At 37.4% G+C, this 10927-nt stretch overlaps 1 protein-coding gene across 1 annotated transcript; it reads left to right on the top strand.

Annotated features, from left to right (window-relative positions):
- Nucleotides 1-487: 487 nt before the first annotated feature.
- On the top strand, nt 488-9308 carry LOC104618859 (protein patched homolog 1-like; the record flags this gene model as incomplete). The annotated part of the gene is made up of 10 exons (XM_010284563.1): nt 488-677; nt 1908-1977; nt 2092-2183; nt 3866-4064; nt 4655-4776; nt 6182-6329; nt 6922-7053; nt 7330-7485; nt 8126-8224; nt 9123-9308. Coding segments are annotated over 10 exons (1394 nt in total), but the record flags the coding sequence as incomplete, so codon positions are not given.
- Between the last annotated feature and the right edge of the window lie 1619 nt (nt 9309-10927).

Raw genomic sequence — 10927 nt, 5'->3', positions numbered from 1 at the left:
TCTTCCCTTTTTTTAACTGAAGAGAAACATCCCCCTTCTGCCATTGCAAAATTATTTAGAAGAGTGTAAATTGAAGCCATTTATCTTGAAATGTACTATTGGAGCAGACTGTTTATACAAGTGAAAGAAATTGTAACATAAGAGTATTTGATTTGGTCCGCAAGGAAAAGGTTTTCTGGTTTTTTTACATATGGAATATTGGTTCTAATATAGAAAAAACATGTTGTTTAAGAGGCTCCAATTTGCATATCAGTGTTTTAGTGAAGTAGGAACAATGGCATTTTTTTAATGGGGAATATGTTTTTTGTTACACTGTTATTTTGTTACAAAATAAATTTGATATTAGATTTAGAGCTACGCTGTAATCAGTTTGAGGTAGAATGTTCCATACACATGGTAAAGATTTTCTGACCAGAGAATGCTCATCATGTGAATCCAGAATAAGCTGTTATTAGCTAATACAAAGCTGTTAATATTTATCCATCAGTTGGTGGACGAGTGAGTCTGGAATTAAATTACACACGGCAGAAGATTGGAGAAGAGGCCATGTTTAACCCCCAGCTCATGATTCAGACTCCACAGGAAGATGGTGCTAATGTACTAACAATAGAAGCACTCAGACAGCACCTTGACTCTGCACTTCAGGCCAGCAGAGTAGATGTTTATATGTACAACAGGTAAGGAGAAAAGCAAAACTTTTCTTGATCATCTAACAGCTAGAAAGTGGACAGATGTTTCCTTGCATATATTTTTAATGGATAGCACTTCAGGATCTTTCCCTTAGAACTGTGTTTTGATTTGAATGTCACTAATTACTGATGCTTGAAATTGTGGCATGATAGCAGTGACCAGCTGACTTTTTAACAAATAAAATGGTATAAGAGGTGTTGGATGAGATTCTGAAAATGTACCCTTATGAACAGTGCTACAGTATCCAGCATTTTTCTTGGTAAAGAAGTGATAAGTGTGCTCTTAAAAATAGGACTTTATTGATGGGATTCCTAACAATGAAAAGCCTTCCAGTAATTTGGGTTTAAAGGGGAAATGCAAATGGAGGAGAAATGGCAGCAGGTGGAATTACTGGGCTATTTAATAACATCGATGCAATCATAGTAGAGTTGACCTTCAGGGTGTCTGTGTGTACATACTGAGGGTTGGGAGTTGTCTGAAAAGCAGGATATAAGAGTTGTCCAACAATAAAAATACTAAAAGTGCACCTTAATGAGGCACCAGTTTTGGGCTAGTGAGATCTCTCCATGACAAGTGGTTCCTCCAGGGTTGCTACTTATATGATGATGTGCCTAGGGATGCTATCTATGAGGCATGAAGCCTGCTGTCTTTCAGCACATCTTTTCAGCGCATCTAACTGATGCCTAAATGAACTAATACCTAGGCTCCTGCCTTGTCTAAGGTGCTGTAAGTCACTACAGTGGAAGTTATAATACAGCTGAACAAGGAAAACAGAAATTCTAATGGTTTCTTTTCTCCTACTTGCATGAGTTAGAGATAGTCTGAACCTGAAGCTGACTTCTCTCGTGTCACTGAGTGCTATCTTAAGTCACAAGTGGTCTTATTTATATAAAGACACATTTCTGTCCCTGTTAGTTGTGTCAACTAACCTATTAATCCAAAAGAAGCTCCATTATTTTTAATGACTTTTACAGACACTGTTTAGCATAAATGAAATAAATATTTCTAGTTATAACTACAAAAAAAGAAAGGCCTTTTTTGTGAGGTTGTGTTATACCTACACTGAATAAAATTTGTCTTTCTCAGTGATTCACTACTTGAGGCCACCATGTCCATGTGAGTTGCAATTTTAATGTATGTTATATTTTAAAAATAACTTTTCAGTAATTGTGAAAAAAACTCCAACAACAAAAACTTATTCTTTATATTTATTACAGACAATGGAAATTGGAACACTTATGTTATAAATCAGCAGAACTCATCACGGAAGCAGGTTACATGGACCAGGTAGGCAAAACAGGCATTTGGTTATAAGCATTTTATATTCTCATGATTCAACTTGTGTTGTTTAGATTATATTGTAGTCTGACTGTGTTTTTTTCCCCTTTCTGACTTTGACAGATCATAGAATATCTTTATCCTTGTTTAATTATCACTCCTTTGGACTGCTTCTGGGAGGGAGCAAAGCTACAGTCAGGAACGGCCTATCTATTGTAAGCATGCTGTTTTTATAACTTTCCAGTCTGTCTGATTTTAGTAGTAAAATGATGCATGATTTTGAGTTGCATCCCATTGCTTATTCAGATTCTGGCTTAACTAAAAAATAAATAAATTGTAGTGTCTTTGCAGAAAAGACACTGTGGTGGGTTGACCCTGGCTGGACACCAAGTGCCCACCAAAGCCACTCTAACACTCCCCTTCTCAGCTGGACAGGGGAGAGAAAGTATAATGAGGAGCTTGTGGGTTGAGGAGAGGGAGAGGTCAGGGAGGAGTCATTCAGCATTCGCCCCTTCTCAGCTGGACAGGGGCGAGAAAATGTAACAAAAAGCTTGTGGGTCAAGCTAAGGACAGGGAGAGATCATTCAGCAATTACTGTCACGGGCAAAACAGACTTGACTTGGGGAAATTAGTTTAATTTATTACCAATCAAATCAGAGTAGGATAATGAGAACTAAAACCAAATCTTAAAACATGTTCCCCCCCCTTCTTCCTGGGCTCAATTTCACTCCCGATTTTTTCTACCTCCTCCCCCTGAGTGACGCAGGGGGACAGGGAATGGGGGTTGTGGTCAGTTCATCACACGCTGTCTCTGCCGCTCCTTCCTCCTCAGGGGGAGGACTCCTCACACTCTTCCCCTGCTCCAGCATGGGGTCCCTCCCATGGGACACGGTCCTCCACGAACTTCTCCAACGTTGCTATGTCTAATAATTAAAGAAACCAAAGATATCTTTTATGGCTGGTTTCTCACAATTTGCAAGTGTGATATTATATGCTCTACATCATTCAAAGAGTTAATTGTTAATCTGTGCAGGCATTTTCTGTTAATTATGCAAGAGTTAGCATTTGAGTTATTGTTTCTGACCTGGTTTGCACGTCTCTGTGAAAGCAATTTGCAATGGCTAATGTTTAGTGTACAGTTTTAGATGGGGAAATAAGGGGGGTTGTATTTTCTCGTTGGGAGATTTCAAATAAAGAATTAAGCCTGGTTAAGCAGATACAGTGTGGTTTGAATCACAGAATAAGGCAGCCAAAAGCCTTTGTAGTCTGCCAACATCACAAATTCAAAAGTGGGGGGTGGGAGATGTGGCACTGATAGGGATGACAGCCATAGTAGCAGGAAAGCTTGATGGTTGGTAGTCAAGCAGCCAGGGCATTTGCAGGAGCACAGAATTGTTATAGATAAACAAAGATCAGCTACATTGATTGATTATGTTTGCAAGATGATTATTAGACTAGCAAGAAGTAATCTGATACTATGTGAAAGGATTTCTTTCTTCAGCTCCCTCCCTTCTTTCCCTCTCCCCTCCCTCCAAATTCTTTGAAGCAGCAGTTGACTGCTTTTTTGTTATTTAGGTGCGTGATGGTTTGTTTTATTTGGTTTGTAAATTAAAGTGTTTTTAACATGTGAATTAACATGTGAATATTCCCTTTCATACAGTAAATTGGTATGTAAGTACTGACTATTTTTGTTAAAATCACCACAGGGCTACAAGAAAAGTATACATAACAAATATAATTAAAACATGCATTTCGTTTTATGAAACACCCTTACCAGAAAGGGTTATAGCTTGTAACAGAAAACAACCTCATCATTTGTGCAAATACAAATTAAAAAATTATGTTTCAGTATTTATTTTGTCTTTTTTTGGTCATTTTTCCCTGATTTCTATTACAGAGGGAAACCTCCTTTGCAGTGGATCAACTTTGACCCCTTAGAATTCTTAGAAGAGTTAAGGAAAATAAATTACCAAGTGGAGAACTGGGAAGAAATGCTGAATAAAGCAGAGGTTGGTCATGGTTATATGGATCGACCTTGTCTGAATCCTGCTGATCCTGATTGCCCAATCACAGCTCCCAACAAAAATTCCACCAAAGTAAGTTTGCTTATCTTTCTGTAGATCTTTTCAAGGGAGGCTCTGTATGTGTGGTGAGAGAAAAGGGTACCACTCCCTTCCAAGTAATATATCTTTTATGTTCTTCAGTGATTTAATTTTTCAGTTCCTATTATATACCATTAGTCCAGAGTCACTAACTTTCCCTCAGCCTGTGATGCAATATTAATCACGCATATTTAGAGTGAGATTATAGTTCTCAGCTACTGACTGGATGTGGCAATGTGGTGACACACCATTTCAGCAGGCAACATGCCTCAGGCAGACGCAGTCACTCCTGGAATATGGCTGCTGCTGTACACTGACATCATGCAGCAAAGTCTTCCTTCAAGTAGAGCCAGTTTTGTTGACCCAACTTTATATCCCTTTCTCAGTCACACTAGACTTTGGAGAAGTTGCTGTCTGGTGAACAAGTATTGGGATAGTTTGTCTACTCCATTTGTTGAACACATTTCTCTTTGTAGACTACCTAGTTGATCTTCAATATCTGTTATTTCAGTACACTAGGTGTTGATTTAGGATATGAGTTTGAAGTTGTGCAACTGATGAATTGCTTTAAAATTTTTTTCTAGCCTCTTGATGTGGCTCTTGTTTTGAGTGGTGGATGCTATGGACTGTCAAGAAAATACATGCATTGGCAGGAGGAATTGATTATAGGTGGTACAGTCAAGAATAGTTCTGGTAAACTTGTCAGGTAAGCAAACAAATGTTTACAGAAAATTTTAAAATTTTTCTTTGTTAGGGTTTGGGTTTTTTTTGGCAGGGGGCCAGATCATGCAAAATCAACTGCCTTTTGAAATCTGTGAATTATGAGTATTATGAACCCTGGTCTAGGAGGACATCCCTGATGAGGACAGAATTTAAAAGAGTGATTAGACAGTTGTTTAAATTTGAGGAGGTGTCATTGCTGCCTACTTCTAACCTAAGAATGATAGTGTACATTGCTCAGAAATAATTTTTTTCCTGGCAACTTTGTTTTTTTATAGTGTATGTATAAAGCATTGAACAGTATTTAAAATGAACAACTTTGTGTTTTTGAAATATGATCAAAGGAAAAAAGGGGGAAAATCAACTTTGGTAATGTGCCCACTCATTTGACTTTTCTCAGAATTCCAAAATCTCTATTGAACTGTTTGTTTAGGGTCAATACAGAGAAAAGTATATTCTTTATGTCACTGTATCTTGAATACTTTTTTGACTGATGAAATAAACCCCTTTGTTTCAGACTTCTTGAAGAAGTCATGGAACACTGCACTTCAGGGAGGAAACCCCTTGAAATAGAACTGTGTTAAAAAAATAGGACATATAAAAACATTTTTTAGATGTATGCACATCTAAATCCACATTTATATTAAACTAAAAGAAGTACAATTCTCACATATTTAATACAGATAATTTTACTAGAACTTTTGATATGTATTTTAATGTTTTTTACATTGACACTAAATATTGTTTAATTTCTTACTAATTTTGATTTATTCTGAAAAAGTGCACAGAAGTGTCTTCTAACAAATAGCCAAAGACTTTATTCTTGGTGAAAAATAAAACAGTTCCTTAAGCTTCTAAATTTCTTGGATACAGTTACATACTGTGGAAATTTACGATGGATAATTATCACCTTTTGTGTATTCTTTGCTGCTTGTCAGGTGTCAGAAGTTTAGTCTGGCATTTCTTTCTAAGGGATGAAAAAGACCAAGGTCTTCAAAAGAAATTTCCAACAGCATTTGTAAGATCTCATAGGAATAACTGTTCCTGTGTCCTCCTCATAGCAATCTGTCTGTCAGTCATGATCTTTATAACTGATTTGTAGGGTTACGTTCTTTGCTCCTGAAACTGATCCTATTGAAAATAATGACAAAACTCTCACTAATTTCAGTGAAAACACTTAGCCTCAACACTATATAGACCAATACAGCTGCACCAGATGCACAGTAGAATAATTATACTCTGTTCAATTTTAATGTCAACATGTGGCCTATATCAAGAACTTGTGCAAGCTCCTATTAGGCTCTCATTTGAGCCTTTATGCAGTGAAAAATCATTTCCTGAAAATGCTTATTTTATGCCTCTTTCTCCTCTCTCTTCTCTTCCTGTTATAGTGCCCAGGCTTTGCAAACCATATTTCAGTTAATGACTCCTAAGCAAATGTATGAGCACTTCAAGGGGTATGAATATGTTTCACATATCAACTGGAGTGAGGATAAGGCAGCAGCAATTCTGGAAGCCTGGCAGCGGATGTATGTTGAGGTAAAATTGAAAATAACCTAGATATTTTGCTTTAAAGTTTTACTAAGATCCACTGCCTTTAGTCGTGGCTTTTTATAGTATTTTCTCAAGGAAGATGCTTAAACTAGAACTGAGTGTTGTCTCCTGGTTTTAATGTTATCCTTGCTCTGTAGCAGACTATTTTAAAAGGCTGATTTCTTCTTTTTTTTAATTAAGAAGCTGCTTGCTTATTCACATATAAGAAGCCATGAAGGTTTTACTGTTTGCTGGACCTTGGATTAAAGGCAAAACTCATACAACAGCAAATCAATGGCAGAGTTATGGAAAGAAGAAACCTCGTTTACATTTCAGGAGTTAAGTTAAATGTTTTGAATGAGCTGTGAATGCAGTGGCCTTTCCTGGAGGATGCAAATTCTTGTTTGATAATCAGTAGCTTGCAGGAAATAATTACCAAAAATATTTATTTCATGTAACATCAGTGAAATCTCTTGTATAGGGTGTGTGCTTTAACAGGAACGTTAAAGGCAAAAGTAGTTGATTTCAGATATGTGCTGTAGAAGATGATAATGGGCTTTTTTTTTAGCCACACTAAGTTTTATTTTTCTTTCCATAGGTTGTTCATCAAAGTGTTGCACAAAACTCTACTCAGAAGGTGCTTTCCTTTGCTACAACTACCCTGGATGACATTCTAAAGTCATTTTCTGATGTCAGTGTTATCAGAGTAGCTAGTGGCTACTTACTAATGGTAAGAAAAAAGTTTATTTAATTGACTCCTGTAGTATAGCAGGGCTCAAATGGCTGCCTTGTTGTTACCAGTCAACAGTCCAGAACATTTTCAGAATACTTAAAATAAAAATTGCAGTTTGTAAACATTTGCCTCAGGGTTGTCACCTATTCCTCTATGTAACATCTCTGATGTGTCTGTTCTGTTCAAAAATGTTTGTAAGCTGTGTATGTTGTTGGGGGGGAGATAGCCGATAGAGAAGGATCCATTCTAATCCAATCCCTGCTTTGCTTTCAGCTTGCCTACGCCTGTTTAACAATGCTGCGGTGGGACTGTGCCAAGTCTCAGGGTGCTGTGGGGCTGGCAGGAGTCTTCTTGGTTGCTCTCTCAGTGGCTGCAGGATTGGGTCTGTGCTCATTGATTGGAATTTCCTTTAATGCTGCCACAACTCAGGTATTAAGGAGCCATAAGTCTGCTGCTAAATTACAAGAACTTTGTTAGTAAATGAACACATCTGAATCAATCTTTGAGGAAAAACAAAAGCTGAGAAAGTATTTTGATGTTTAGATTTTTACCTATGTCTTTCTCCTGTCTAGTAGCTTGTGCTGTGAGAAATTAAGAGAACATGCTGCCAAATGATTTTAAAGAAAAAGGCAGATATCTGCAGTTTGTTTAATTACGTAGGTTCTAGGATATTTGTTTTTCCCAATATGAGTGTAAGCATACAGTTGTACATAAGAAGATGCAAGTTTTTTCCTTTACATCTGAATATATCAGGATGTTCATCTCCTAAAAATATTTTGAAAATAACTTGAAATATTATCTGATATTCTTTGCCTACCAAAAACTTAAATTACTTTTAGTAAGGTTTTGTACCTATAAATGGTATACTGCAAGTTCTTCATCAGTCTTTCAGAATAAAAGTTAATAGCTGTATTGCATCCTACTGATTTTCATTTTAACCTTGGATTTGTGTTCAGAGTGTAGTGTAAAGGTTATTTTGATTAGCCATGTAATGACTAGTTGCATGGTAGATCATAAGAATAATATAAAAATGTTCTTGTTTTTTTGCTTGTTTTGTTTTTCCCCCAAGGTTTTGCCTTTTCTTGCTCTTGGAGTTGGCGTAGATGATATATTCCTTCTGGTACATGCATTTAGTGAAACAGGGCAGAATAAGAGAATTCCATTTGAGGTAATGACAAAATGGGGAGTTGGGGGGAAATAAAAGAATAAAATAAAAGAAAAAGCCTCATATAGGAAAGTATGTTATACCTAGAATTAGTAATGATTTTTTAAAAAATCTTTTGTTCTAGAGATCTTTGTCCTAGGGCCTGGTTTTCTTTCCTTTTATTTATAATTAACCATGACATTCACATTCACATTATGAAGTCTAAGATCCTCCTCACTTTTATAATCCTTTCCTTTTATTGACCTTTTTATTCTCAGTCCAAAGTTCCATATCCAAAGCACAAACCTTTTAAAATCAGTATATATTTGCCAGTTCTGTTTTGTACGAGCAATGTCTTCCATGTGCTCTTTCCAGCTGGTTCAACATGTAGACACTACACACTCATTGTGCTATAACCTCCACATGCTTCAAAATAACCTACTGCGTTGCGAAAGGATCCTGTGTTTGATTCTCTCTGATTTTTTGTGTGGTTCCTGGGGTTTTTTTCTTACATGCTTCTTCAAGACATTATTCATCTATGCTGTTAATGCATGCTTATTTTGTCTGAAAAAAGTTGAGAACACCAAGTGACTGTACTGATACAAAAAAAATCCTACTTAATAACTGATGTTTTTGATATAATGTCAGTATCCATTTAGCTTTGAGTTTTGAAGGCAGTGTCAGCTTTGATAATGTTTGTTACCCTCAAAGGATGTAAGCACTTCATATGTCATTTGCTTTTCTCCTGGATAGTGTATGTAGTATATTGTTTACTCTTACATATTCTCAAATGCACACTTATATTCAGAATTTCCTTATAATAGTTTTCACTGTTACCATGTTATATCTGTAGGATGACCCCTTCATTTGCAGGACATCACCTTATTCACTTGACTTGTCCAATACATCATTTGTTTTGCAGGATAGAACAGGTGAATGTTTGAAGCGAACAGGAGCAAGTGTAGCCCTTACATCTATCAGCAATGTTACTGCTTTCTTTATGGCTGCCTTAATCCCTATTCCCGCTTTACGAGCATTTTCACTCCAAGTAAGTTTTTATGTTGTTTTGTTAGCTCTTGTAGATGATGTCATCATGGAAAGTGAATGATAACTGTTAGTGGTAGTGCTAAAACAGGGCTTCTGCAGTTCACTGAACCAATATGTCATTCTTGTTTACCATAGTTCTTGGTGATAACTGTGGAGTATTAAGGCATGGACTCTGGCGGGGATTCAGGCCAAAGAACTTTATTGTTATAAAAGCTTGCTTTTTATACAAATACAGCCCATTCACGTGCCTAAAAGTGCTACCTGATTGGCTATTGCTTTAAGTCCACGCGAGCTACCTGATTGGCGATTGCTTTAAGTCCACGCGACTCTCACAGAGGCAGGACTGGTTGCCTCTGTATGTCCACGCGCTCCTTTGCTTCCTCTTAGTTATTTACCACAGCTCCTTCTCCTCAAGGTTGAGCCCTGCAGGTGTCCAGCTGTTTACCAGCTTCTCAATGCCACAGCTCCTTCTCCTTAAGGTCGAGCCCTTGCAGGGTGATCCCAAAAGATAACCAACTGCTTTCTCCCCTTGATTCTGCTCCTTCCATTTCTCATGCCTTGAGTCTCTCATATCCTGTTGGTGGGTGAAAGAATATCCTGTCCCATCCCAACTAGGTTGAGTGCAAAAACCAAGTATGCAACTAAGCACAAAGAAGTCTCCAGCAAGATTTGAGTTCTTAAGGCAGTTGAGACCAGTAGACTGTACTCTAGTTTACACCATCACATTCCTAAGTAGGAATTTAATACTTTCATTGAGGTTTGTCCCATTTGCTGCTATTGCAAACCATAACCAAAGTGCAGTGACAGCAGCGAGAATGCATTTGCCACGTTAATTATTACTGCAGCAGTTTGTACTGACTGGTTCCCAATGTATTTTTAGCAAAATGTTGGAGAAAACTTCATCGAGAATATTCTGTTCCGTTATGTTTTGAGGGAAAATGGGAATATTCTGTGCTGAAGCATGTATCGCTTTCTCTCTCTTTGTCTTCTCTTTTTTTTGTGTGTGTAATAATAGTCCTTCAGGAAAATGAAATATTAGGGATGCTGAAGAAAGCTTCTTTGGAAAGCAAGGGCGCTTTGAAGAAAGCTCTGGGAAGTTCTCCTCTCACGCATTTTTAACACACAAGCAATTTATAGCATTGGCTGACCTTAATACAGAGCAGGCAAACTAGTTCTTCAGTAGTCATTTTTCCTCTGTTATAGCCTGGCTCTCCAGTCATTTTTCATTCTCCTTGAGCCAGAGGAAGCAAGGGCTACATTTTTTCTTAATACCTGAGACAATTATTGCTGTTTTCAGCAATTTAAGTATGCCTACATTAAGCTATTAAATTGTAAAGTGTTCATGACTGCAGCTACATGATCAATATTAGTAACTTGTTTACCATTTTAGAATCATAGAATCTTTGGGTTGGAAGGGACCTTTTAAGGTCATCTAGTCTGACCCCCCTGCAATGACCAGGGACATCTTCAACTAGATCAGGTTGCTCAGAGCCCCATCCAACCTGACCTTGAATGTTCCCAGGGATGGGGCATCTACCACCTCTCTGGAAAACCTGTTCCAGTGTTTCACCACTCTCATTGTGACAAATTTCTTCCTTATACCAAGTCTAAATCTACCCTCTATTAATTTAAAACCATTACCCCTTGTCCTAGTCCATGTCTTTCCTGTGCTGAGGGCTC

The sequence above is a fragment of the Phaethon lepturus genome, unplaced genomic scaffold (genome assembly GCF_000687285.1).
Source record: "Phaethon lepturus isolate BGI_N335 unplaced genomic scaffold, ASM68728v1 scaffold18803, whole genome shotgun sequence".
Lineage (NCBI taxonomy): Eukaryota > Metazoa > Chordata > Aves > Phaethontiformes > Phaethontidae > Phaethon > Phaethon lepturus.
The sequence above is the reverse complement of the archived record's forward strand: the minus strand, read 5'-3'. Positions and strand labels throughout refer to the sequence as shown.